At 40.4% G+C, this 27,096-nt stretch overlaps 2 protein-coding genes across 2 annotated transcripts; one reads left to right on the top strand and one right to left on the bottom strand.

Annotated features, from left to right (window-relative positions):
- Window positions 1–1,933: 1,933 nt before the first annotated feature.
- On the top strand, window positions 1,934–9,800 carry adad2 (adenosine deaminase domain containing 2; the record flags this gene model as incomplete). Its single annotated transcript, XM_079237880.1, has 10 exons — window positions 1,934–2,085; window positions 3,327–3,459; window positions 3,976–4,105; window positions 5,018–5,146; window positions 5,714–5,861; window positions 6,051–6,221; window positions 6,351–6,562; window positions 7,504–7,732; window positions 9,413–9,545; window positions 9,690–9,800. The coding sequence occupies 10 exons, from the start codon at window positions 1,934–1,936 to the stop codon at window positions 9,798–9,800; spliced, it is 1,548 nt and encodes a 515-aa protein (XP_079094006.1).
- A 1,856-nt stretch (window positions 9,801–11,656) lies between these two features.
- Window positions 11,657–24,633, bottom strand: adgrg4b (adhesion G protein-coupled receptor G4b; the record flags this gene model as incomplete). Its single annotated transcript, XM_079237879.1, has 25 exons — window positions 11,657–11,793; window positions 12,292–12,456; window positions 12,631–12,732; window positions 13,214–13,415; window positions 13,545–13,623; window positions 13,965–14,079; window positions 14,257–14,525; window positions 14,757–14,878; window positions 15,805–15,930; window positions 16,069–16,215; window positions 16,340–16,505; window positions 16,580–16,784; window positions 17,022–17,122; window positions 19,859–19,926; window positions 20,013–20,086; window positions 20,186–20,350; window positions 20,446–20,600; window positions 21,109–21,134; window positions 21,378–21,426; window positions 21,532–21,593; window positions 21,848–21,945; window positions 22,630–22,899; window positions 23,378–23,618; window positions 23,711–23,841; window positions 24,624–24,633. 25 exons carry the CDS (start codon window positions 24,631–24,633, stop codon window positions 11,657–11,659), a joined length of 3,285 nt encoding a protein of 1,094 aa, XP_079094005.1.
- Window positions 24,634–27,096: the final 2,463 nt, after the last annotated feature.

The raw sequence follows: 27,096 nt of genomic DNA, 5'->3' as shown, positions 1-27,096 counted from the left end.
TTGAGGTGAAGAGAATGGAAATAGAGTTCATTCTAGAGCTGCACAATGATCAGGGGAACATTTACTCTACTGCAAATAATGCCACTTATCGGTAGCTTAGTAAAAGTGTGTGCGTGTGTGTGATTTATAACTGCAAACTCATTTCATCATGGGAGCTTTTCAGCACATGGATTTGGTGTTTATATTGGTATGAGTGTGTATGTGTGGGCTGCACTACAGATTTAAAATTCATAGAAATCACCAAACCATTCTGTACCCATTTGCTTATTTATGCCATCTATACATAAAACATGACTGACCCGCTCTTTCGTTTCCTCCCATTTCCCACATTCAATCTAAATTCCAAACCCAAAAGGTGACATCCACACATATCTCACTGTGTAAATAGAGATTTGAAACTATTATATTTACCCAACCAACATGAGCAGACGTCCCCTGATTTCATCATGTGTATTTTGAGTTGATGCCTCAGTTGCAGTATTTGTCTAATTGACAGTCCTTTTACAAATACCATGTAAGTGCATTATTCACTACACATCCAAAAGATTATAGACACATACTTTTGGTCTGAGCTTTAACCAGCCCTTTAGTTCCAATTTAGGGAAATGTAAACGCCTTTAGCATACAGTGATATTTTGTGATATCTTAAACTGTGGCAGCAGATCCAATCAGTGCCCGACCAAAGTCCAAAAACTGGTCCAATGTCTCAATAGAAAAGGTTATTCCAGCATAATGTTAATGCCCGTGGTTTAGAAATAACATATTCAACAATCACAGCTAAGGTTGTTGTTGTAAGAGTCAAGATGGAACTATTAGGCTGCAGATGTGTTAATATCATCGTATAAACACGCAGCTTATTGCAGAAGCACCAGATGTATCGAAACGTCCTTTCTATTCCCTCCTCCACTTGACCTGTGACCTCCGAGGCTGCCGGCGTCACCTCCCCACGACCTGGAACCAGACACGTGGACGTTAGCTCGTCCCACTCGGCTCGGAGGGTCGCCTGAAGGTAAACTTGGACCGATATGTACAATGTATTTGTTTGTTTGTTTTTCTCGGACTGGAGGCGTTAACTGTTGGAGCAGGAATGGCGTCGACGAAGTCCGCCATGTTTGTTTCGTTTGGATCAGCAAGCTAACGGTCACGTTAGCTTCGTTGCTAACTAGGTGTCGCATTTAATGTCGTCCAACTTTGCTGACTGCGTTAAATGTATTAAACTAACGTTATATAACATTACACTCATATTGGGCATATTACAGGTTATTTTGTGACCGGCTAAGCTTTTTCGATTAGGCTGGTTTAAAGTTAACAATGGCACAAAGTACTGAGGAAAAACAATAATGTTCGTGCTAATTACAGTTATAAACCCAGTGTCCCACCTGTCCTATTATCTAAATAGACTATTTATGAATAATACAAATCGTCATGATTGAGAAGCTGGACACTAAAAGAGGCTAGACACATGTTTCATTAAATAGCCTTACAGGAAACACTTATTGAAACTAAACATGTTGTTTATTGTGTTGAATTCTCTATAACTGTAAAATTGCAGAAACATAATTTGAGTGTATATTATCTCTTTCATCTGACATCCGTTTATAAATAAAAATATGCATAAATAAGAAAGGCTCGTTTCAGTTCACCCAGTTGTTGTATGGAATCAGTTTGGTCAAATCCAAAAATTATCAAATTATCTGGCAATTGTGGAGTTTGAAGTTGTTTTGAAAATGATCTATTTCAGATTTGTAAAGATTTTTTTAAGTTGCATGTTTTTTCTGTTGTAATGTAATTTATGTATGTAAACAATGTTAGGCGTGTGGATTATTTTAAGTATTCTTGTGATTGTGTTACATTTGGCCTTTTGACACAGTTTAAAGCTGTAACCCAAACATATATAAAATATATATTTTTGTCTACAGGCTTTATGAAAATCATGGCGGATCAGGAAGGATTGAAGTACAGTCCAAACAAGACTGCTGCTTGTTTTCAGTGTCTTCCAGACTTTGACTCAAGTTTGCACCTTCGCCATCCTCGGGTACAGCTGACAGACGACGTGTCGGTTTATCGTGGTGCTGCTGGACTGAGGTAAGGAAAAAAATTGGCAGTGTTAGGTAAAGTAAGGCAAGCTTTATTTATTGTACATGTTCTACCCAGGGGGATGCACAATGTGTTTTACATGACGATTAGGAATAAAAATAAGAGGTGTAACGAGAAAAGACAACAAGAAAAACTAGAGTGAGATGCCTCCAAAAGGACTTATAGGTCATAGTCGATCAGACGTTGGATAAAGAAAAGGAAGGAAAATGTCAAAAATCGTGGTTGGCACTGGCAAGCATGGTGATAAATGCAGTGATATTACCATTTTGGGCATGAAGCAACGTTCCGTTTATTTTTTTATGTAAAGAAATAAATACATATATACAGTATATAAGATATTATAACATTCTGGTACCATCCTGGTTTCCCAATTTTTCAGAGCATGCCTTGATGTTTGAGCACATGTCAATAGTGACACATTAACCTTGTTTTTAAATATGACTCACTTTTGTATTTGGTCTGACTTGACCCTGTTTCACTTCACGTTTTCAGGAGTGCCCTCAGGAGTGCATGATTTAACCAAGCTGTCATCAGTAATTTAACTTTTGTTTTGTTGTGGCTGCTTGTTACTACGGTTTCAGATGGGGCCGGTAAGGAGCCTGTTGGCGAGTGTGTCCAAATTGGGCAAACAAACACTGTCAGTTCCTGTAGCTCATTAATGAGAGTACCCATAGTCACAGGAGACAATCCAGTAGCTCATCTGGTTGTGACACATGTCAAATTCAAATTGGTTTGAATCTTTGGTCCCTTAGTCATCTTGTTTCTCTCTTTTGTTTTTTTCCTTTTCTGTCAGCTATAACATTGGAAACCAAAAAACTACCTTGAATTACAGATCAAAATATCCCCAAAAAGTTTTTCATCTGAAACATAAAAGAAGCAGTGTGATCTCATGTGTGAGTCCACAGGCTATTCCTTCACACTTCCACTTACTACTCACGACATGCAAGTAAGGAAAAGGGTTTATGAGGCAATCGTGAGCCTTGTAATGATGCTTTGCTCTTGAGCCTCACCCTCTTTCCAACGCAGCCAAAATCTGTTCAGAACTGTAGCTGCTATTGATTGAAAATATGTTAGCAGCCATATTTCATTTTAAATATTATCTAACTGTTGAGCCAGCGTTGTGATATTTTGGGATGTGCAAATGTTCGTTTACAATCATTTAGACATTTTGAAGGATGAGCTGCTATATTTAATATTACATCTTTTCTTGTTTTATGTTATCACCATAGGAAGGATCTCCATGCTTCCGTAGACCCTGAGCTCCTACTTTCCGAAAAAGGTTGCGGACCCAGAATTGAGAGTGCTTTTATCCCCAAACTCAAAGATAAACTTGATTCTGGAGACACCCAATTGGGAGATGAGGTAGATAAATAGAAAGAGTCAATGTCAGGGTTCTCCATATTTTTGGGGATGTTGCATAGCAAAGACCAAATGTCAAATGTAATGGGTTATTGTCCAGACTTTCATCCATTTATTTAATCTAAAAAAATGAGATCATCAGCTGTCACACTGGGGGGAAACTTTATATGAAACATTTATATGCAATTCTTTGCTGTGATGTGGAAGTTGTCCTTCACAGACGACCTAAAATGTTGTGGGAATAAATGACGGTATTTGGCCATATTTGAAAATTGGACATGAAAGTGAAATCTCGACATCTGTGATAGTTAACAGCAGATCACTTGACTGGCAAATATAGCAAAGCTTGAAAGTTGACCTTTATTATCCAGCTAACTGGAGGGCTTCAAAACCATCTGCCACTTTGTTATCTAAACTATGAACAACAGGAATACATTCTCAACATTAATCGCACATTTAGATGGTGGGTCTAGTCTGTTCACATGTGCGAAACCATCAGAATGATTTAGTTTTTTTCAGGATGAAGACTTTGATGATGACCACGGTGCCCTGTCTTCCCGTGGCACGTCGCCCGCTGCAATCATACTCTCGGATGAAGAGCTCATCCTGGACCAGATCAAGGACCTCAAGAATCCAGACAAGACTGACGGTGCAGAAGTAGTAGTCCCACTGTGTGATGTCAGCATTCATGATCGAATCATAATCTGGCTCCCTGTTGCAGCTAACATCTAAGATGTTGTCTCTGGTGCTGGTGTAGCCTCCAGGGCCGTGAAGAACTGCTCCTCCCTCAAAGCCACAGTAAAACTAACAAGCACCCCCTCCTCTGGACTATTCTCTTTCTGGTTACTCCGAGGACCCAGTTGTGACTTGTTTTGGTCGAGGTTCTTCTCTCTCCTGAAGTCAGGACAGCAGAGTCATTACACATCTTTCTACATAGACTAAAATTCATCTCTTCAGACACCTCATGCTACCACTACAAACAAAAAAAAAGGTTTTGTGGTCCAGTGGAGACTGAAAGCACTTATTGTAAGGTGCTTTGGACAATAGTGTCTTCAAAAGAACTACAGTCATTGTAACTAGATGTTTACTAAGTATGTCTGCTTCATTCATAATACTGGGCCAGGCCCACTGCTACATTTAAGAGAAAAATAAAAGCTGTAGCATAAGGCAGAAACAATTAAAATACAATTCTGTTATTGCATTTATGATAGTATATCTTTATGTACTGAAGTATACACTATATTGTAACAGTGCGAAGCAACAGCCTATAATAAATCCCAATTTTTTAAGTCTGTACCACTTTACTGACATTTGACTTTGCGATAGAAGTAAGAAAAGGTGAAAAAACTCTTTTAGACAAAACGAAAAGGTCACACATCTTAAGTCAATCAACTAGCCAGCACACTGAGTTAGTAGTATCTTATGAACATGCTTAAGGCGAGCAATACTTCTCATCACTTGCATCTAAAAGGGTTTCCAGAACAGCACTAACATGGTGATGTCCAAAATACATTCTATCCCTTGTACATCGCTGTCTTTTGGTTTTATTTTTGTCTTCCAGTTTGGAGAACTGACTGGCACAGGAAGTCTATGTCAGCAGTAAGTAGTGAGAAGTTTGACAGGCTCCTGAAGATGTGTCCTGATTTCTACGGCTGCAAGAGCCACATGGCAGCATTTGTCTTGATAAGAGGTATGTTAGTGTAATACAGATTGGATTTTTATTATATTAATATCTTTACTTTCTACTTTTTAAAATGTCTGCCTATGGTAGAGCACAAACTTTACTGCTTTATGTAAGATTTGATTGCCTGTATTAAAAATAGATACTGCATCGAAGAGTATAGAATGATATTTTGTACAACAGTTTCAGATTTTTTTAATAGGAGACCTTGTGTCTCCTATGAGGTTAGATTTGCAAAGCATTGCCATATATATACTATCTATATTACAGTATTGTAGATGAGACATTTCTGTTTATGTTCGTCTACTAACAGAATGTTGCTTCACACTCAGAATAGTAACATAATGTATCACCATGCTTGCCAGTGCCAGCCACGATTTTGACATTTTAATGCCGGAGAGCTGTTATTTCTTTCTATCTATTCAACATCTGATCGACTGACCTACGAGTCCTTTTGGAGGCATTGCTTGCTTCTTTTATATTCAATTGAAGCTTTTAAAATATATTATTAAACATGTGTCATCGCTTTTTCACCTCATTGTTAAATGCCCATCACACACATTTTTCCTCCTCAAGTGTTGGATACAGCAGATGGTCCGTGTGAGCATTACAAGGTGGTGGCTTTGGGAGCTGGCCATTCATGCTGCAGCAAGTGGCTTTGCTACAATGGAACAATGGTCCATGACTGCCATGCCATCATCATCGCCAGGCGGGCTCTCAAAAGGTACAAAACTGCTAATTTACAAAATATTAATAAAAAATACTAATATAATGTATAGATATTGCTTTTTCTTCAGTCATGACGTGCCTTTCCCCCTCTTGTTAGAGCAGGCAGACTGGATCAGCCGTTGATGGTGCTTCTACTGCATTGAACGTGCCGGTGTGAAAGTTGTATTTTCTGGCTTATGTTCAGGTTTCTGTACAAGCAGCTTCTGCTGTTCTTTGATGCTGACCCAAAGGCCAGGAAGAACTGTGTTTTTGAGAGTAGTGCAGACAGCCACCAGCTTCAGCTCAAACCCAAGACCAGTCTGCATCTCTACACCAATCAGTGTCCTGAAGGAGCAGCGAAGAACTTCTCCTTCAAGTAATGTTATTCCCCTCTTTGTGCTTTGTTGATAGCGATATATCCTACAAATGTTGTGAAACATGTTATCATTATTAGCCTATTAATAATCTTCCTGAAGATGATAATAATACGTTCTGTCCTCTTTAGGGACCCTGTGAATATGTCAACCGCTGTGAAGCTGCGGTATCATGCCAAGGGCCTGCTGGTCCCTGTAGCCAGCCTTGACCCGAGTCTGTGGGGGGCCAAAGTCTGCTGCATGTCTGGTAGTGACAAATTGTGCCGCTGGACTGTCACTGGGGTGCAGGGAGCATTACTCAGCCACTTCATCCAGCCGCTTTACATCAGCAGCATGGTTCTAGGTAAAGGTGCTCCTTTCTATCTGGCATAATGTCTCCACACGGCTCGCAACATGGTGATGGCTGAACTACAATGTTAACAGTGTTTACCTGGAGGAAGGGGGTTCCGCGGTGAGGGGCTCACATGCAGTAAGATGCATTAAGTAGCATGCAAGGCCGGCCGGCCGGCTGGTTTTGTCATCGAAGCACAGAGTCGCTCAAATTACAACACACACACACAGAAGGAGAGTGATTTCATTTTACTCAGGATGACATAACTCCACTATATCTTTACATTACAAATAGTCCTTTGATGCTATGTTAATGCTCTGAATATCGTATACTAAGCAATTATTAAACATTTTAGGAAATGCGCTTATTTTATTATTTTGGCGAGAGTTATATAAGAAGACTCGTATGCTAAATGTGAAGTTACAGCCAGAAGCTGCCTGCTCTCAGCTGAGGAATTGTTCAGAAAGTACCTCCTGAAACCTTTTCCCATGTGATATAACGGAGGTGTTCGTAGACAGATTGTACCTTTGGACAAAGGCAGAGTGGCTGTTTCTCCAGTCTTTATGCTAAGCAAATTGGCTGCTGGCTGTAGCTTCATGTTTAGCATGCAGACATGAGGCTAGAATCCATGTCTTCATCTAACTCTTGGCAAGAAAGGAAATAAGCATATTTTCCAAAATTACATTTTAAAGTTAAATCTTTTTTTAATTTGAAACTTTAACTTTAGGTGGAGGTTGCACTAGAGTTATCATACGTTGGTGTAAAGCCTGGTATCTAACATTTAACACATGTTGTATTTCCAATGCTGTCATACAAGTGAGATGTTTTTGAAGTTGTACTAGCTGAAATGGAATTTTTCATCTTAAAGGATTTATTTTCAATATGTTATTTTAGACAGATTCATTTATTTCAACTGTTTGTAAATTACTGAGATGTCATTGTTGTTTATTTAGGAGGCCAAGAGCTCTTAAATGAGGAAGTGTCTGATATCGCTAACATGCGTCTCGGGGATGGATGGGAAGACTTTCTGCCGCCGTCCTACAGAAAACACAACATCTTCTTTCTCTGTGGCGACTACGTGGGGCCTGTTGTGACCTCGCATGACGATCTCAGCATCAACTGGTGCCTCGGAGACAAGGACGTTGAAGTTCTAGACAGTGGCAAGGGCTTCGTCATTGATGGGTAGGATACAAACGCACGCACAATAAATCCATCTCCAGCGCTTTGTCTTTCTGCAAACTGCATGATGTTCAAATTTCACTAACTTGTCCCTGCTTCAGAATGTGGGACCTTTTTATATAATGTCCTGTACGAGTCTAGACCTGACTAAGGCTTACTTCAGTTACACTCCTGCAGCCAGTTCCAGGGATGGAACTGCTGGCAGTGCCCGATGCAGTGTGCTTGTTTGACAGTCTCAGTGACGCCTGGGGCTCCTGCCATGTCTCGGTTTGGAAGCTGCAGACAACTGCTGATGTCCAGTAGCTAGAGTGTCACACAGACGTGGCTCTCACTGGAGGCTGTGTTGTCCTTGGGCAGAGATTACAGCCAGAAATAGATTGTGCGATCCTGCTTGGCGCTCGCAGTGTTGCTGCGTATTTCAGCTTCTGTCCTGCAGCCTGAACTATTCATTTTATGGGCGAAATTGTGTTTTAAAGTGTCAGGATGAGCTTCGTGGGACGTTTCGCACAATAACCTATAAATAGGCAATGAAAAAGAGGCTCCGTGGAAAAAGAAGAGAATGCCTTTAAGGGCAAGAATACAGGACATCAAGCGTGTAGGGGGAGGTGAAGAGAAAGTGAAAGGATGGAAGGAACAACTACTGAAAAGAACATACAAATTATAGTGTGAAACCCAAAAGAGAAGCTTCTTCTGTCATTGAGACTTCTTTAATTTAGTGATGTAAAAGTAGCATGCCAATTAATCCGAGCTTCTTTTAGCTATGGTTTTCTTTCCTGAAGCATGTAATTGCTTCTTAAGAGCCTTGACTTGCACCCAAATCTCTTGAATTCTGCGTTGTAGAATACATTATATGTGGAATAAATTGTTTAGGAGTGAGGAATATAATGGGCATGTCATGGAGCACTAATGATTTGACATCAGTCACCCCGCACAGCCATCTGCTAATGCCGGCTTCTATCGATGCTGTCATACTCGATACCACGCCAAATTTTCACACTGGCATCTCACTACTGGTCTGCTCTTCAGGGATCCACTCTAGGGTTTCCCTCAGGAGTAGCAGTGGTAAGTGCTGCCTGTGGGAAACCCTGCCTTCTCTCAGCCAGACCACACTTTACATTTTTCCTGTGAAGGCACATAAGAATTGTCTTGCCAAACACTTTACTTTTTATTTTGTAATACTCAGCCCAGCTAAACCCCTGAAGCGGAGACTGCATCCTCCAAAATAGTGTTGGAGGTGGACAGTGTTACGAGCAAGGCACTAAATGCAGTGCATGAACACACATTTTACATTTACAGTTTTAATCTTACGAGTGGATGCTTGAAGAGGCACCAGCCTCCCCTCAGTGCTGCGAATTAACTGGCAAGCTTCTGCATGAATCATTGGTGAAGGAGTGTGTGTTACACGTACTACAAAGCACAAAGGGCTTGACTTGCTTGGTGCACCGATAATAACCACAACAGCTTTTTGGATGTATTTGTCTCTTATATTGCCACTGGCTGCAACGTACTGTCAAATTGTGTCTGTAGCTCATATCTCAACAATATGGGATGCAAATAGTGCAGGATTCAAGAATCTCTAAAAACAGGCTTTGTTATGAGGTTGGATAATATATAACACAGTGTATGAAAGACGATTGATGCAAGTATAGGGAAGCATTCATTGGACTTTGTTTTTTTTCCCAGCTCTCCATCTGTGAGTGGGCCGGGCTTCTCCAGCAGACTTTGCAAGAGAGCCCTCTACAGCTACTTCCTCCAAGTTGCACAGCTCGGTGGGCATGGCTATCTGCTGGAGCTTCCCACCTACCACAGCATCAAGGTGTGTGTGTGTGTGTGTGTGTGTGTGTGTGTGTGTGTGTGTGTGTGTGTGTGTGTGCGTGTGCTATGGTTACATCAGCAACTTTGCATCATCGCAGTTATTAGATAAAATGATGCCTGAAGTTGTAAATGGTTTGTTTTATAGGTGGAAGCCGTCGTCTACCAGACGGTCAAAGATCTGGTCAAGCAACGCTTTCTGAGCAACCAGGCGGGTGCCTGGGATTCCAAAAAGCTGGTGGACTGCTTCAGCGCTTGAATGTGCTCTCGATAACATTACATGAAGACGTTTAAGTTCCTCTTGAGAGTTTGTTTCCTGCTGTTCGCTCTATACTTCATGTTTAACCTTTTAACAGTAAGTTTAGTTCTGTTTATGTATAATGCTGCTCTTTTCAGTTTGTGTAGGTGTTTGAGAAAAATAAACGAGACCCTACTGTTGTGCACCGCAGTGAAGTAGTCAGTTTGAATGGTTTGTGGGTGGAAAAACATGGCTTATAGGCCCACATTTGTCTCTTGAATTGAGCTACATTATCACCCATTATCACATTTGTGTTCATGTGCCAACCAATCAGGAGCTGAATAACCAAAGTTTCAACTTCCCTGATCTCCTCTCTAGTTTTTATTGCACTTTTTAAGATTTTTTTTTTCAAGTAATGAATCCTGTGCGCAAAATAAATAGCATCTCAGTATAATTGAATCCAATGTAACTCCTTAAAGTCTCCTTTAACTCCTGAGTCCTCCCCATGCCAAATGCTGGTGTAACATTTAAAATGTAATATAAATGAATTAAAATGCAATAAAAATCATTTATCTATGATCATTTGAAAGCACATGGTATTTTGTATCAATCATAAGCCGGGTTTTACACATTTTGCTTTTTTCATTATAAAGTAAATATTGATTGCACAGCGTCATTACGATAAACACATGACACCATCAGCATTTAGATTGGTTCCCTAGAAGCCCAGCTTTCACTCTGCATTTCTATCTGCCACCTGGTAAGATCTCCCGAGACAATTAAGGCTTGGTTTACCGCACAGAGCTGCTGCCGAGTGTCTTTGTGACAATAATACCACTTGGAACAGCTCGGCTTGCTATCGACACTTTAATGATTTAGTATATTAGTTCAACTGAAACTGGTGCAATCTTCGAACTATGACAGTTCAGAAAATGTAAATGTTTCTTAAATTAACTCTACATCACTGTCTCTTAGCTTTAAGTTTCTTTTAACTTGTCTCGTTCTGTGTTTTCTGTTTGTAACTACGTGTTTGTTATGCTGCTGCCTGTCTTGGCCCTTTTTAAAAAGAGATTTGTAATCTCAATGGGACTTCCTGGTTAAATGAAGGTTTAAATACAAATAACTAAATGGCCTCTTGGTTGGCATTACACTGTGCAGGTGTCACGGTCATATAGTCAATACTGAAACACCAGCAAAGGATATCCACATAAATAATATCTGTCAAACTTTATGGGGGGAGAAGTTCATGGATTCCAGTTATGTCTCTACGATGCTACCGATCAAAGCCAGTGGTATATTTTAAACGGACTATTTTGGGCCATCACATGTGTATCATTACAAAGGTGTCGGCATTAACATGAAGTCAGCAGTCACGCTCACGATGGTGTGATCCTCTCATCTCATTCAAGGGATTAAGGAAAGACTGGATCATAATTTCTTAGCGAAACACATCTTATAAAATACACTTTCGGTCACAAATCAAAGTGAAACGGGAACACGGCGAGCCTTGCATCATCTTAATTTAAAATGTGTATTTCCTCATACAAACCGTGGTACCACAGTCCATTGTCACCATGGCTCCACTCACCAGTTGCTTGGCAACCAACTCCTCCTTGGAACGGATGCAACTACTCATGTCTAAGTAATTACAGGCTCTTTTACAATATTTAGCAAAAACACTAAACAATAGAATTGCATGGTAAAATTATCTAATGAAGCTGGAATACAATATAATTCATTTCATATATCTTTATTGAAATACAATATATGTTAATGCTGCTTTTTTTCTTTTTGTTTTCAAGATTTCATGACAGTTTCTGGGATTTGCATGTCTGCATGTGTCTGTATGCAAATGCTTGTGTCTGGTCCTGTGTGTTTCATCTTTGTTCTTGCTGGCCAAGCAAGTGACTGTTCCATCCGGGTGTCGGGGTCGTCCCCCTCTGGGGAGCCAGAGCTTCTGGACCTGAGGAGCGTCTCTGGGCACGAGGGAGAGCCAGGGAATTCACAAATAGGCCTAAAAGATAATCCGCAAACAAATCAGATGTGAAAAACAGACGTTTTCTCATGTGTGGTTTGAGAATGCGTGCTTCAATTTAAATTGAACTGTCAGGTGGTAAAGGAAACCTTTAAGAAATAACAACTATGTCCTTTTATGCTCAATTGCCACAGCTTTCATGTAATTATTTAACGCCAGTGCAGCCTCATTAATAAATGCAGTGACCTTCACAGTGATTCTGGCAGCCGAGGGACTGTTATGTCTGACTAAAACTGTGATCATTATTATTTCATATGAATCTTAACGAGATGAATTATAACATTTGATTGAAACTTTAAATGTCTTAATAATAGAGTCGAATTAAGTTTAATCTTAAAATTAAATTTAAAAAATGGCAGTTTATCTCTCATTTTGGCTCATCAGTGTGCTAAAATGTTATCAGTGTTGATAGACGGATGGTTTTGAATACAGTACGGATGTGTGCTGCTCTGGAGTGACGATGCTTTGCTTCCCTACCCAGGCCTGGTCTCTTGCAGGATGAGTTTCTCTGGCTCGAGTCGGAGGAAGCTGATGTGCTGTCTGTGGAGCTGGACTTGACTGAGCAGACCGACGGTACGAGTGCTTTTGGAGGATTGGATTTGGGTTTGGCTGTAAATCCAACTGATGCAGAGTTGCTCCACTCTGGACAACAACACAGATAACAGAAATCAAGTTCAGGGTCGCCTGCGTTGTAATCGATTAATCTCATGAGGGTAATTCTGCTTTCACAAACAGTGGTGACAAAATATACCTTCAAGTCACCATAAAAGTAGCTTGAGTGATCAAATCTCATCATACAATGTGTGGCTGCCATACCAGAATACTCTTCAAGTCGGAGACGGCCTAAGCAGAGGTGAATCCTCCACTGTTTCCGGACATTTTCCTTCATCAGGCAGTGGAAGAGGAAGATGAAAAGTCCTGGAATACAAAACAAGCGTGGCATGCGGTGATGAGCTTTGAAGAACAAGATTGGACCTGGATTTGTTTAATTTTTTGTCCTTCAGCAGTTATTTATAAAGTTCACTTGAGCGAGGCTTTTCTGTCCCAGAAGTAAAAATTGGCGGGCTTTTGTTGCGTCACTCTCAGATAAAAAAGAAAGCAATATAACAAAGACCAGTCGAGGTAAAGGTAGCGGAGAAATAGTTGCATCATTCAGCCGGATTCCCTTTTTTTTATCTGGTTTCTTTTTAAGTGGAATGTTGAGGAAAACTGCATTTGAGGTTCGCAAACCGTCACTCAATAATTTATATAGCAGTACATCACTCATACATGTCACTTCAGGACACATCTGTTTGTACAAATGGTCCCTACATGAAGCACATTCGCTCTGATTACATATTTAGTATATTATCCAGCATGGCTTTCGCTGAACATATCGGAGCAAGAAAGAAGCTACAACCTTGAAGGGTGTTGAGTCCAGCAAAAAGGTAGAGCAGAAATACTCTGGCTGGTCCCCAGGTAAAGAATCCAACAGTCCATGTTAGTCCTAGTAACAAGGTGAGGCTGGCAACTCCCTTCAGGTCCTGCATGAGTCCGCTGCGGGTCCCAGCCGGGCTATTGTCTCGCATGTGGCGAATCTGGATCAGTACCACCACAAAAACCTGAAAGAAGATTCAAAAGAAGGCTATTTGAAGTTAAATTACATGGAATCAATTATACAACACAATAATTGTAGTTATTCCTTCTTAAAAGAAAGGTAATTAGGAGAATACTCTATGAAAATGATTTACCGCGATGTTGAAGAGAAAGACCAGCACCGCATAGGCAACGACAGACACGTAAAATGTCACATCGTCCTGAAGCCAACAGCTGAGGGAACAATAGTTTGAATGAGAAAAGCGTTAGTAACGAGGAGGTCTTAAACTTTTCACAACCACATTTGAAAAGATTTCATGTCACATGACTTTCAGTTTGGCACTTCCACATGTAAGACCAGCTTGATCGGGCAGCTGAAAACATGAATAATCATGTGTATAATGTAATAGTATATATGTAAATATAATATATAACATATTACTCATTGAAAAACACACAGGCAAGTTTCAAGTTGAACTGCCGGGCACAGGGTTTGTACTGCTGATTGAAACCCGTGTCTTCAAATAAGCCTCACGACAAATGGAAAAAGGAATACAAGATGAAGCAAAGCTCACAAGTTGTCCGAGGTGTCCAAAGGCTGCAGGCTATGCTGAGCATCAGTGCAGAGGTGACTGCCATAGGCCTCTCTGTCCACGATGAGCACCAGGATGCAGATGACCAGAGGAATCCCTGGAGAAACAGTTCAAACACTGTCATAGCAAATTGTTTTCGTGACAGGGTTATGATTATTGACCAACAAGTTGGAAACATTGAGGCGAGGCTCATGAAAAACGTTTAAGTCAGCAGCAACGTCCTGTTAGAGGAGTTTGAATGCAACACTAAAAGTGGGTTAAGCACGTGACTAACCCCATCCCAGGGCACAGAACTTGAGGATGTAAGAGGGCACGTAGACGTTGAAGACCTTGACGAGTGCAAAGTACATGTTGACAGCCTCTAACCCCATCCAGGTGAATGACGCCAGGAGGAAGTAGTGCAGCGCGGAAGCTACAGCCACACAGAGGCCATATACGCCCCAGGAGGACAGCCAGGAGTTGACCAGAAACACAAGGTTCAAGCCCAGCAGGGCCAGGGAGAGGTTGATGAGGATCTGAGAGGGGTAGTCTCGACGAAGCTTTCTGAGAAGCAGAGGGGAGGAAAATCCAAGCGCTCATGTGGTTGTACTTCAATTAAATGGTTGTTGTTTTGCAATTAAGGACAGATTTCAGTATGGACCAAATGTATCTGCATTTAGTGTTGACATGACCTTGAAGACCTATCAACAGGTTACCAGTCTGCATGTAAACACAGTCGCTGTACAACAAGTAGGAAACAATTGTAAAATAGCAACTCGGTGGTCGGAGTCTCACTCGAAGGTGGTGTAGGTGAGAACGGTGACTCCTAAGAACACCGATGAGACTCCACATCCAGCGTAGGTGATGATGGTCAGGATCTTCTCATTAGCTGCGTCCACCTGAGTCCTGGAGACATCCTAGACACACACGACACAGAGTTGCAAGAACAGGTGTACTTATTTCCCAATGTGCCCCAAATAACTCTCACAGACACAGATAGCACAACTCCTGTCCTTACAGGGTTACCAAGGACAGGGATTACCACTCAAATAACAAGCTGACTCTAGCACCAGTGTGTGTAAATGTGATGCAAAATTAAAGTGCCAATTTCAGTAACAGGGGTTTTGAGCTGTGATATTTTTGCAATTTCAGAACATGTTACAATGCAAATCTGTCAAAATTATATAGCTGTTTAATTATTTATTAGATATACCGTATGTGAATGTTTTATATCACTATACTCAAGGTTGTGCTTAATTTCAAAGCAATATGGCTTTTCCATTTATGAAAACATCAGAGAAAAGGAGGCATGTCTCACAAAGACGTGGTCTAATCAAAAATAATGAATTGGGTCAGACTGAGCTTGAAAGGAGTTCATTTATATGTATTGTGCTTTGATCTCCCTCTGCTGGTGAATTTGAGTTGAACCACTTGGCCAGAGCTGCGTACTGCAGTCTCTCTAAGGGTCGAAAATAATCAAATGCAGACCAGAAGAACTCCGAAATGCGTGAGATGATCACAGAGACACGTGGTGTAGTCCGAGCTGCTGTTGTATGTTCTGCAGCCGTAATCATCCCAGCCTCCCTGTCCGTCTGGGGGAAGACGCAGACGTTTAATATCACACAGCTCATCCAGCGATAGAAGTGATCATTGAGAGCAGGACCTACTGTTTTTATTGAAGTTCCAGTACACACACTGCACGTTCTTCTGAAGCTTCAACAGAGATGGAAATGAAAAGCTGCTGTTAACCAAACCCATTCATTCATCATATCAGCAGCAGTGTAAGCAGCAATGGTATGTCCTTCAGCAGTTAGTCATATGTTAAAAGGAGAGCTGAGCCTACTCTATTGGGTGTCAGATGGTGGAGCGTGACTTTGACATCTTCATCCAGGTCTTTGATTGGGGAGCTGGCGTTGGTCACACTGGCTGACACCACAAAGGTGTTGAGGTTCTGCCCCGTTTGGCTGCTCTGAAAATAATAATAACACAATGCATGCGCAAGTTTGCTTTTCTAAATATAACCATGTGTATGATTAAAACACCAATGTTTCAAATAAATATTCAGATTGAATTGCATGTTTTTCCGTTTCCTTTCACAGATCCATACCTTGAAGAGCATTGGGATGCCGAAGAACTGGAACTTGACCCTCGCCGTGCTCTGGTTGGAGCTGTTCTGTGGGAAGCTGTGCTGCAGGGCCGATGGCAGGGAGATGAACGCCACCGTGCCGTTGAAGGGATACTCGTTGATGAATATCTACAGCATAAAGTTGTAAAAAAAAGTCTTAATTCCCTCTTAAACTCAGACTCAGTCTGCATTAATGAACAATAACAATGTGATAGAGGACATGGTTAGCTGTTGTTATTGTGACTTCACTGACCTCAGGTTTTGTTCCTGCGCGGTTGGATGACACCCCGAATGTCAAATTGCTAAACTGTCCAGGCTTTACATCCACCACCGACATAGCAATGGCAGGAGCAACCAGGGTGAAGGAGCCCTGGTAGCCCATCATCGTGTCCCCTACCGCATCTGTTATGTTTAGGATACTGGAGGGGAAGACAGAGGAGGGTGAACGAATGAGTAACAGAAAAGATCCATTTCCCCAGTTTCCCATCCTTACGTGTTGGTAAAAGGTAGCAGGTCGCTGTCAGATTCCAGGATGTCAGAGATGGTGTTGATTAGAGCTTGGCCCAGGTTGGGTGTGACCCAACTTGGGTTGACAACATCCTGCAGCTTGTTGAGGACTGTGAGCAGCTCCTGGTAGTTGAGTCTGGAGTGGTTTCTCAGTAAACCCTCAATCATCTCCACCACGTCCAGGGCATTTTCTGCAGATAAATGATACAACTGGTTGTGTGTGTTTTTTTCCAGCACCATCATGGGATACGTCCTGACCACTGATTTGTTGTTATGGGAATTTATATGTGCAGGTATGAACTAGGCAACACTGTAACATACAGTGGTGGGCATACATCAGTGATGTCATAATGGATTTGGGGGCTTTTTATGATTAAACTTTAAACCCACGTAAGACTGACAAAGGAAGTAAAAGGTGTGTAACAGACCAGCAGTGACTTGGACATGATCCAGATCAGGGATGGTTTCCACCACCAGGTGGCAGTCTTCCAGGGTTGGAGCCATCCAGTGGGTGCTGAGGCACAGTTTACTGTCAGGTAAGCAGGTGGTGAGAGGACAGAGGGAGAGGGCCTCAGAAACAATGTTTTGCAAAATGTTTATTTTCTCATCTTGTATTTATCTTACAAGCGATGCATCTACTTTATTTGTAGTTGGAATATTTCTTGCTTTTGCAGAAAATGCATCCTGTAGACAGAGCTCAGACACCAGGGAGGTGTCTGTCCCGGGCAATCGCCCATCAATTAACTCCAATCATCCCACCTCTCGATTAATGATTTTACAGCACAGCCTCCTACAGGTCATGAGCAGCCATCAGAAAACAGTGTCACACTGTGTCAACACACAGTGTCTTGAACACAGTGACAAAGTCGAATCCAAATATATATACCAACGGATGTAATCAATACCCAATTAGGTCTTTATTTATTCATGTGCTAAATTCATGTTGCCAGTGTCAACCAGCTAGATACACATACTCTTTTCTCCGCATGACGAATGATGAATTGTTTGCAGGTGATGATTTCAGTGATAATAGTTAGCAGCAAGACAGGATGCAATCAATATGTTAACATACTGTAGAGCTAGAAAAAAAATCTGGCAGCTGTAAACATCAGAAAATGTCACTTTACCAGTGTATTTAATGTGTATTTCATAATGTTGTAAGCTTTCTAAGGTAAGAGGCAAGTATTAATATTTACAGTTGACAAAGAAAAAAAGAGTAATCTTGAAAAAATAAACAATTTTGGCCTAAACATCAGTGATACATGAGGATTCAGCAGACAACTCAAAATCACATTTCGTATTGAGCACTTTAAGTAAAATGTCAGATATGTTACAGTGCTTCTATTCAGCTGAAATTGTAATGAGGAATGCAAAAAGAAAAGAAGTAAATTAACTCCATTAAATGTCAATCACAATTTATCAGAGCCCAAAGTGGTGCTTCTTTTGTGCAATTAACAGTCATCAAAACAAAAAATATTAAATGTCTAATGACCAAACACACAAAAGTAGCATTTCTTCACATTTGAGGAGTAATACTTACAATACAATAACCATTTATTACAATGAAATAACACTCTATTCAAGCACCCTGGACTGCTGCATTTGTCTTATTTGATTTTCGTCCACAAACCAAAGACATCCCAGTCAGGTATACTAGTAGTAATGGTTGATGTCAAATTGTGCACTTGTTGTCGGTGTGAATATGTGAAGCACCTGTAACTATAATTTAGCAGGCAGTTATCCAAAATGAAGAAATAAACTGTCTGTGCACTCACCAGAGGCGAGTGGCGTAGCGCTGAGGGTTTTTTGGGCACGGCTGAGTTGCATTTTTCCCTCCTGAAGTGTTGGGCCACTCAAACAGTCCTTTCCGTGTCTGGTGTGTGTGTGCGTCACACTTTAATATCACTAAAACAGGGTGAGAGGGTGTAGAAATAGAGAAGGACAACCTGATGTGTTTTGTCACTTAATAGAACTTAACATCAGTTGTTAAAAGTCCTATTTATTCAGTTTTACATTTTTATTCTGTGAAATCTTTCATTGAATTTGAACCATCCTCACATATTCGGCGTATCTGTATGTCCTCAGTTTCTATGGAGATGTATCCGTTGTTATAAGGCGTCAGCAGTCGGTCTCGTATCTGTTCTTCCATTTCCTGTGTGTCTGACATCATGACCCGAACCTGGAAAATACAGCTCTCCCTGCAATCAGAAAAATAGTCAGTTATGGATTGCAAAGAACTCCATATGAGTTGCTCATAAAATAGCTTTTCAGGCAATAGAAGTTTTTTTAAATGAATATATTTGATGTATTTAATTTGAACGTCACAAATGAGGGTGCAGTGTGAAAAAGTAAATGTGTCTTCTAAGCAGCCCTGGTACTGTTTAATTTCCTAATTGTGCGTCTCCCATACATTCATATCTCCTCAGCTTAATTTGTTCGTAACATAAGTGAAATTGTATCGAGCTTTATGATCCATACCTTGAAACTCTGGGCACGAACACCTGGAAAAAATAAAAAATATTGACACAGCTTTATAGCTGGAGGGAAATAATGAATACATTCAAGACAGAACGTACAAGAGTTAAACCGAATAACAAATCTGCCTCTTAATCCAGTGGAATATATGCAGTTTGCCACATTTTATTAATTCATTTCATTGTCTAGTTAGATTTTAGTCAGCTGAGATAGTATTCAACAATTTAACTTCTCAACATTTGTGAATATGTGATGGTTTTACTGGAAAGGTTTTTACACCTTTAACCAGAATAAAAGTAAATTCTGCAGCAAAACACTGATTAGCTTTAAATAGCATGAAAAGGTTGAATGTTGAAGGAATAGTTTGACATTTTTGCACCCTTGCAGACAGTTAGAAGACTCAATTTATACCGCTCTCATTTCTTTACGTTAACGGTGGAGCTAGAGCCGGTAAGATGATTAGCTTAGCTTAGTTTAGCATAAAGACTAGAAGCAGGGGAAACTGCTAGCCTGCTAACGCCAACGTTGTCCAGTTTGCCTTCCAGCTCCATTTCACAGCGCTAATCATGCTGACATTGTGAAAATTGCATATATTCCAAGTTTCCTTTGTATCGTCAGAGGTTTTTTTCAATGTTTACTTACTCTGTCAGATGGAGAGAGGTTTGACAGCAGTTTAGAATGATGTCTGGAAGTGAGATCAGTCACTAATTAAAAATGTTCACGTTGAGATCAATCTGTGTGATATTTCTGCAAAAGGATGGTGCGTTGAGGGTGTGGCAACATACTGTACCTTCGAGCTTTGGGGAGAAGCTGGAGGTCAAGCACTATCATTATGTCGTCAGGTAGACTGGAGTTGAGCTGCGGAGGATCAGAGGCCACATTGAAGACACATCTTAAGTTATAGTCCTAAAATGTAAAGAGCTATTCTGTTCTGTCAGACATACCCAGGTGGAAATAATCTTTCCTGGGTCACAGTCTCCCGTTATGGAAACATTCACCGTAACCTCAAAAAAACGCTCTGCAGAGGGCATCCAGACAAAATAAGATAAAATCCTTTAATAATCCAAACAAAAATGTGACCGAGAGCATTTCTGTGACTGTAAATGATCAGACTGACCGGAGATATTAGCAGGTTTTGTCGTCAAGGTGGTGGCTAAGGCCACATTGGTGGAGGCACTTGTGATGGTGCTAGTGGTGGTGATGGATGTTGTGGTTTTAAATGTGGGGGTTGTGACTGCCACCACATCAGTTGGACTGATGGTGACAGCAGCGGAGAAACTTTCTAGAAACAGAGGGAAAAAATCATTGTAAACCAGAATTAGTTTTTCTACAAACCAACACACAGATGCATCGTGAGAAGTGAGGAGTACTTCCTACCAACAGGTGTGGTGTGGATGCTGGCCGTATTAGGCAGCAGACGAAGCTGACCACTGGGGTGAAGGTAGATGTTACTAAGGCGCGTGCACATCTCATTTTGCACATCTGCCACATCCAAGCTGGGAATAACGCTCACATGAACCAGGCAGTCAAACCTACAGGGGAGAGTTGGTGTTTTTACTGTCCGCTGCTGCTGTGGTTTAGTCATATTTTGGCTTGTGACCCCTTAAGAGCACTCTATTTGTTGAGGCCTTAATGTGGATATGCTTCATGTCCATTTTAACCAAAGAGTTTTTGTTTTTTTTTAAACCATGTTTAGTTGTCATTTCCTACATAACATAAATATATTTTTTCGTGATCAGCCGTCCTCTTTAGTTTACATTTTGAATTACTGTAATCAGTGTATCTCAGAAGAGTCATGGGAATATAAATGGGATGAATTTAAAATACGAAGCTTCGCCAATGTAGATTAATGCCAAAAAACAACATATTTACCAATAAATATTTGCATATAGATACATTTTATAATGAAAGGAATATCGTTTGAGCTAGAGATTGATCCCGCACCCTAGAGTTGACCATCTCATTGCCCTGCCAAAATCAGATTTTATTGTATTTCGAAAAACTGAAATTGAGTATACCAGTAAACCTGAACCATGTTACCTCTTAGTATGGGGAGTCCACTGCACCTGGAGAATAAAAGACACAGAGCCTGAGAAATACTGCGTTTGTTGTAGGTTAATACCAACATCAATGTTTGAGTTAAACCAATCTGATAACAATGTGTTGGCCAACATTGGTTGACTAACTAGTGTATGAGACAATAGTGCACAGAATATTACTTTACAGCAATTTCTTTTTGCTTATCTGTCAACATGTAATGTGCATGACTACAGCTGCTACTTGACTCGGTCAGCCTCTAATGTACTTACCAGCCTGCCTTCATGTGATGTTTTTACAAGGCTGTCTTCTTTACTGGATCTGCGTAAGAGATCAGAGAAACGCAGTATTCGTATGTCCCATTAGTTCTGTATTGCAAAATACATCGAGTCAACGTCCATGTTGTAAACCCCAATCTTCTCTTACCTGGTTACTTCAAACACAGACACTCTGTATAAATAGATGCTGGAGGGCAGAATAGTTCTGAGCTGCAGGAACAACAAACAGCCGAGAGCAGTTAACACCAGTGAGATTTACTGTGGATGCACAAAATGACACCCGTACAATATAACAGTCCTATCTTTACAGATACAGAGCCATGCTGAAGTGACAGCTAGGGGAAAAATGTTTCAGTGTTTCAATGTTTCAGTAACATGTAGAACATTTTTGGGTGAGTTTTTACTATAAAATAGGCAATATCTGTGCTTTTTTTGATATTATTTATTTGTTTCTTTTCTTTCACCCATTTGTGTGCGATGTCTCTGGCCGTGTAGAGCTCGGTGTCGTTCCCATCGAAGCGATTGATGTCAAACATCAGTCTCACTTCGTAAATGGACCATTCTGCCAAACAGCCAAAGGAAATATAAAACACTATTAAGGACGAGTTAATAGGTAAAGAACAAGTAGAGGACATAAAAACACAGTCACACTTGCAACATGGAAACAAAACAAAATTACATTTCAAGTATGGTAAAGAAGTCTTGATAACTTTTATCTTCTATCAATCAAAGGCTTTTTAATTTATTCTTACAATAGTTTTGTCTTTGTTTTATTCTAAAACCCTTTGACCCTTGATGCAAACAAATGTTAACATGAAGTGTTAAAGTGAACAGCAGGTTCCAGCTTTGCAGAAAGAGAAGAACAACCTCTGACAGCTGTATGATTAATGCTCCTAATTGTCATGTTATTGATCACAGAATGGTTTCTATGTTTACTGAACTGATAAAGAGACAGGGGGGGGTCAATATTTATTCTGAGGGCTGAGGACACACAGTAAACTGAAGACAGCCGCGGAGGCAACCATTAAGGTTGGAAAAGCTGTAAAACACTTGATGAAACTGACGGACCATTTACTGCCTAAAAGTGAATCACTGACTGGTGTATCAACACTGTGGGAAAGAGAGAAAATATTTAACTTGTTGAGACTTGCAGGTGCTGGAGGGTTGATCAAATTTGAAAGAAAGCGTATAAATAATCAGAGAAAACTTATTCCAGTTAAATAAATGACGTTTTCCATCGGCTCACCACACTGCAGACTGGAGTCATGGAGCGGAGCACAGGTCTGACAGTCCCAGTAGTTTCTCTCCCACTTCACCAGGTCCCCCTCTGTACAATTCAGTGATGTCACTTCCTGTTTGCTCCTTTCTCGGCCCCAGAGCCGAAATAGAGAGAATTTGGCCACCGGAGCGGGATGTGGAATATTAGTCCCGTTGATCAGGCGGTGTGATGCACCCAGAGTAAGCGTTCCATTGGGGGTCAGTTTGCAGCTCGATTGGGCAATGGAGGGAGTCGTATCTACACCGGGAGCGAGGAGAGGAGGAAGCAGCAAAAAATTTAGCCAAAGGACCTCAGTGTAGAAACTCTCCAATTATCATTCATATGGCAATGAAATGGCAACACATTCTGATACTCAAAATGGTTACAAATGGTACATGATACCCTATCCTTTACTAAACTGCATGGATCCAATACACCAGATGGTTTCCAGTTCCGATACTAACCTTATTAAGCATTAAAGGGATTTGGACCCGACATGACCAGTCCACCTCAAATACAGTGTCTTTCTCAATGTCATTGTACATGTACCCGTTCTGATCTCCAGCAGCACAAGCACATAAAACATATAAAACAAGTATGGTAGCAGACCATTACCAGAATAGAAAACATAGTTGTGAGAAATAGAAATGCATAAATACAGGCCTCAACATGTTAAAACACATCAATAACAGCCCCCTAAATGGAAACGTGTGACTCCGTTACTTGCTTGACCCACCTGCCGTGATGTTCACCAGGTTGCCATCGACGTACAGGGCCGGCCGGCCTTCAGTGTTTGTCCAGGTCAGGCACAGCGAGTACCACTGTGACAGACGGAGGTTGATCTTCGCCGTGGTCCACTCGGTCCCAAACAGCCAGACCACTAACTGGTCCCTGTTTCCACCCAAGCCCAGCTCAGCACACTGAACCTCAGGATGAGTGTACATGAAGGCAGTCCATGGTGTGGAGTCCTCAATGCTCTAGATGTGGTTGATTAATATCATACATGATTCATAAAGACTTGAACTGTGCAGTCCTTGTGGCAATTACTTGGACAGTTTATCATCAATACCTTGAACTTCATGTTGAAGCAGATCGTGAGCTCCTGCAGGGCGGGGATGGACACCTGAGGCTTCAGCCTCCACTGGCCGCATCCGGTGAAGGTGAAGTCAGCGACCTCCCCCCATAGACTGAGCCGAGGGCCTGAGACACAGACGATACACAGTAAATCATTAACGTACAGCACATAGGAGTTAATGTCTTGTTTCTGAAGCTGCTTTTTCTACATCTCCAAGTCAACTGCTGGCGGTTGGAGTTGCATTGTGGGTAACGTAGAACGTGTAGAATGAAAAAGATAATTTTTTCTTATATTACTGTTGACGTACACAGCTGACTTGATTGGATAGACAACTGTGACGTGTAAAGTCCATCACATCTGTATGTAGGGAAATCTCAATTTATAAAATGTTAATCAAAATAGTGCTGGAACCAATGATTATTTTGATAACTCGTTAACTACCTTTATGATTAATGACCTCTCATTTAGCTTTTATCAGAAAACTGTGAAAAATGCCCAAATTTGACAGATCCCACTGAAATCTTCCAATTGCTTGTTTTGTCAGATCTAAGAAACTATAACCCATGCACAGAAATGTAATTTACATAATGAAACTGGAAACAACATGTCGAGCTTGAGCTTCTATTGGCTACAAGCTTTTGACTTATCATCTATAACTAAGAGATCATATATGTAAGTGCCTCGCCGTGTAGTGTTTAACTACCGCACTGTTTGCTTTAGATATTCCTGACTTATTTACAATGAATAGTGACTTTCTCACAGATGCACTTTTTGTAATCTAAAAGATAAACACTTATCGTAGAACGAGAAAATGTCTCCCATCATTAGTAGTCCCCAGTTTCACGTATTTTGACTCAATACATCACATTTATTCAGCCGACACTTTTATTTAAGTGACTCGAGGTACCTGACTCCATCGTGGTCGAACCGCTCAGCAGAGACAAAGTGACGAACACATGCAGGATATTTTGAAGAAAAATCATCATAATTCTGAAAACAGAGTAGGTTTATTTCATTAAAAAAAAAATCAGTTCGAAGAATCTTTTGGTGTTAACTGAAAAAAACAAGCTCTACAATAAATACTATGTAAGAATGATGGTTTTAATGTCTTGAAAGACGTGAAAAAGTGCTTACCTGCATTAATAAAGATATCTAAAGGTAAATCCTGGTCCAGACTCTCAATACCAGCAATACTGCAAACAACTTCAAAGTGGACAGAGCATGAGATGAACCACACACCTGTCTCTGCAAACACGGATGGCATGACCGAGTGGGGGAGGAGGGAGGACAGAAAGAAATGGGTATGTGTTGAATATCATCTTAACAGTCAGTTAAAGTTTTACATTTTTTTTAATTTTTTAACACCAAGAGGACGACAAAACAGTGAGATACAAGCCAGCAAAACATCATATATTCAGGGTATTGAAGATAGGTGTGTGTTTGTGTGTGCTTATTATTTAATCTAAAAAAGGCACAAAGTATAGATGAGGGCAGATTTATATGTATTGTGCGTATGTGTGTTTCCATGTATGCATCTACGTGGGTTTCAATTGGATTTCAGACCAAAAAAGACAAAAATGTGAATATTAATAGAATGGATGGGGTCATGTTTGTAAAAACATAGTGAAGGATGACCAGATGGAGTGCTGTTCTGTTGTATTGTAAATAATGGAGGAGGTTAGATTTCCCATTGAAATGTATTCTATCATTAGGTTTCTCCAGTGTGTGATATGTATGTTATTCCTTCATTTCCAGTTCATGAGGATAGTTTTCTTGGCGATAGTTAGAGCCACAAGGAGTGCGGTTTGTTTTGCTCAGGTTTATTGTTGAAATGTCTCCTAAGCAAAGAGAAGGGGATAATGGGACGAGCCAGCCCAGGAAGACAGACAGTGACTCAGTTATTTTTTTCCAAAAGTGTTGAACTGGTGTGCAGTGCAGGTGGTGTGAATGTAGCGATCCGGACTATTTTGAGTGCAATGTGGACAGATGCCGGACGTGAATCCCATTTTAAACATTTTTTGCCCAGTATAGTGAATTCTGTGAAGTATTTTATATTGTATTAGTTGTTAATTTGCATTTTTAGTCATGAAGTGGATGTTATTGCAGATTTGGATCCAGAAGTCAGCATCAGGAGTGATGGATAAGTCTAATTCCCATATTCTTGACGGTATGGATGATGTTTTGTCAGACTCTGTTATTATTCTACATTTGAGATTAACTTTTTTGAGGAGGTGATATTCATTAATTGTGAGGTTGCGGTAGGTACAGAAATTGAGACAGAAATGGGTATGGGTTGAATATCATCTTAACAGTCAGTTAAACTTTAACAAAAGTAATTGACTTCCTCAAAGACATCATAGCTTTGTCAAGCACATACTGCTTTCTGCCAACACTCCTGGACATGTCAAGCTAAATCACTTCATAAAGCTCACATAAAAATCGTATAGCGTCGTTTAGTACATGGAACTTGTCTTTATATTTATTTCTCTCTTTACAGGCTGTAAAAAAAGTGTTAATACGCAGTATATTTTAACCTGTTCCCGTTTTCACAAAGACAACTTTATATATTTTGTGTTTAAGGCAGTATTTTGCAGTTTGTAGTATGTCAGGACCCTTTAAAATCAATATTAAATATAGTAACCCAAACCAAAGAGGTTTGGTTGGTGGACAGGCTGCTATATTTTTTACTGATCTTAAATATTCTAGAAACGTTGTTCAGGGTGCCGTTCATTTCCCGGATCTGATAAATGTGAGGTCCTCTCCAAAGAGTGTCATTGGATCAGATACAAGTGCATGTGAGCTACTTCTCTTAGCTAAGGAAGGTCATGACCTACTGATGGAAATGTATTAGTGACCAGTATGTGGACCCAATAGCTCTGTTGCTCAGTTTTACAGCAACATCAAACTACTTTTATTAATATGTTGTTACTTAAATAATCAGAATCAGCATTAAGTGTGTGCACATACAATGAATATGACGTATCTAAATGTACATGCACAGATATAGACATACGGCTAAAAACAGGCAACAACGCCCAACAATCATTTGATTATAAACCATCTTCAAAATGTAAGCGTAGCTGTGCTCTCCATGCTTCAGTCTTATTATACAATAACTCATATCAACTCCGACCACAGTGTTCACACACAGCACAGTGCTGTATAATTCTTTAGATCAAAGTGCTGACTGATGAGGGGATTTTGTCAGAAAGGTGAAGACACTGGCAGCAGAGTTATAATAGAACAGGTTAGACGTTGAATGTTAATGACAGTAATAGTAATGAAGGTGAAAATGGGTAAGAATAAACCAACTGTCTCTTCATTGTTTTTATTGTCATTATTTATTGCTTCGTGTTCAACATATGCTCACTCTTCCACGT

Source organism: Taurulus bubalis (assembly GCF_910589615.1).
Source record: "Taurulus bubalis genome assembly, chromosome: 2".
Taxonomy (NCBI): domain Eukaryota; kingdom Metazoa; phylum Chordata; class Actinopteri; order Perciformes; family Cottidae; genus Taurulus; species Taurulus bubalis.
This window is presented reverse-complemented; position numbering and strand designations above follow the sequence as displayed.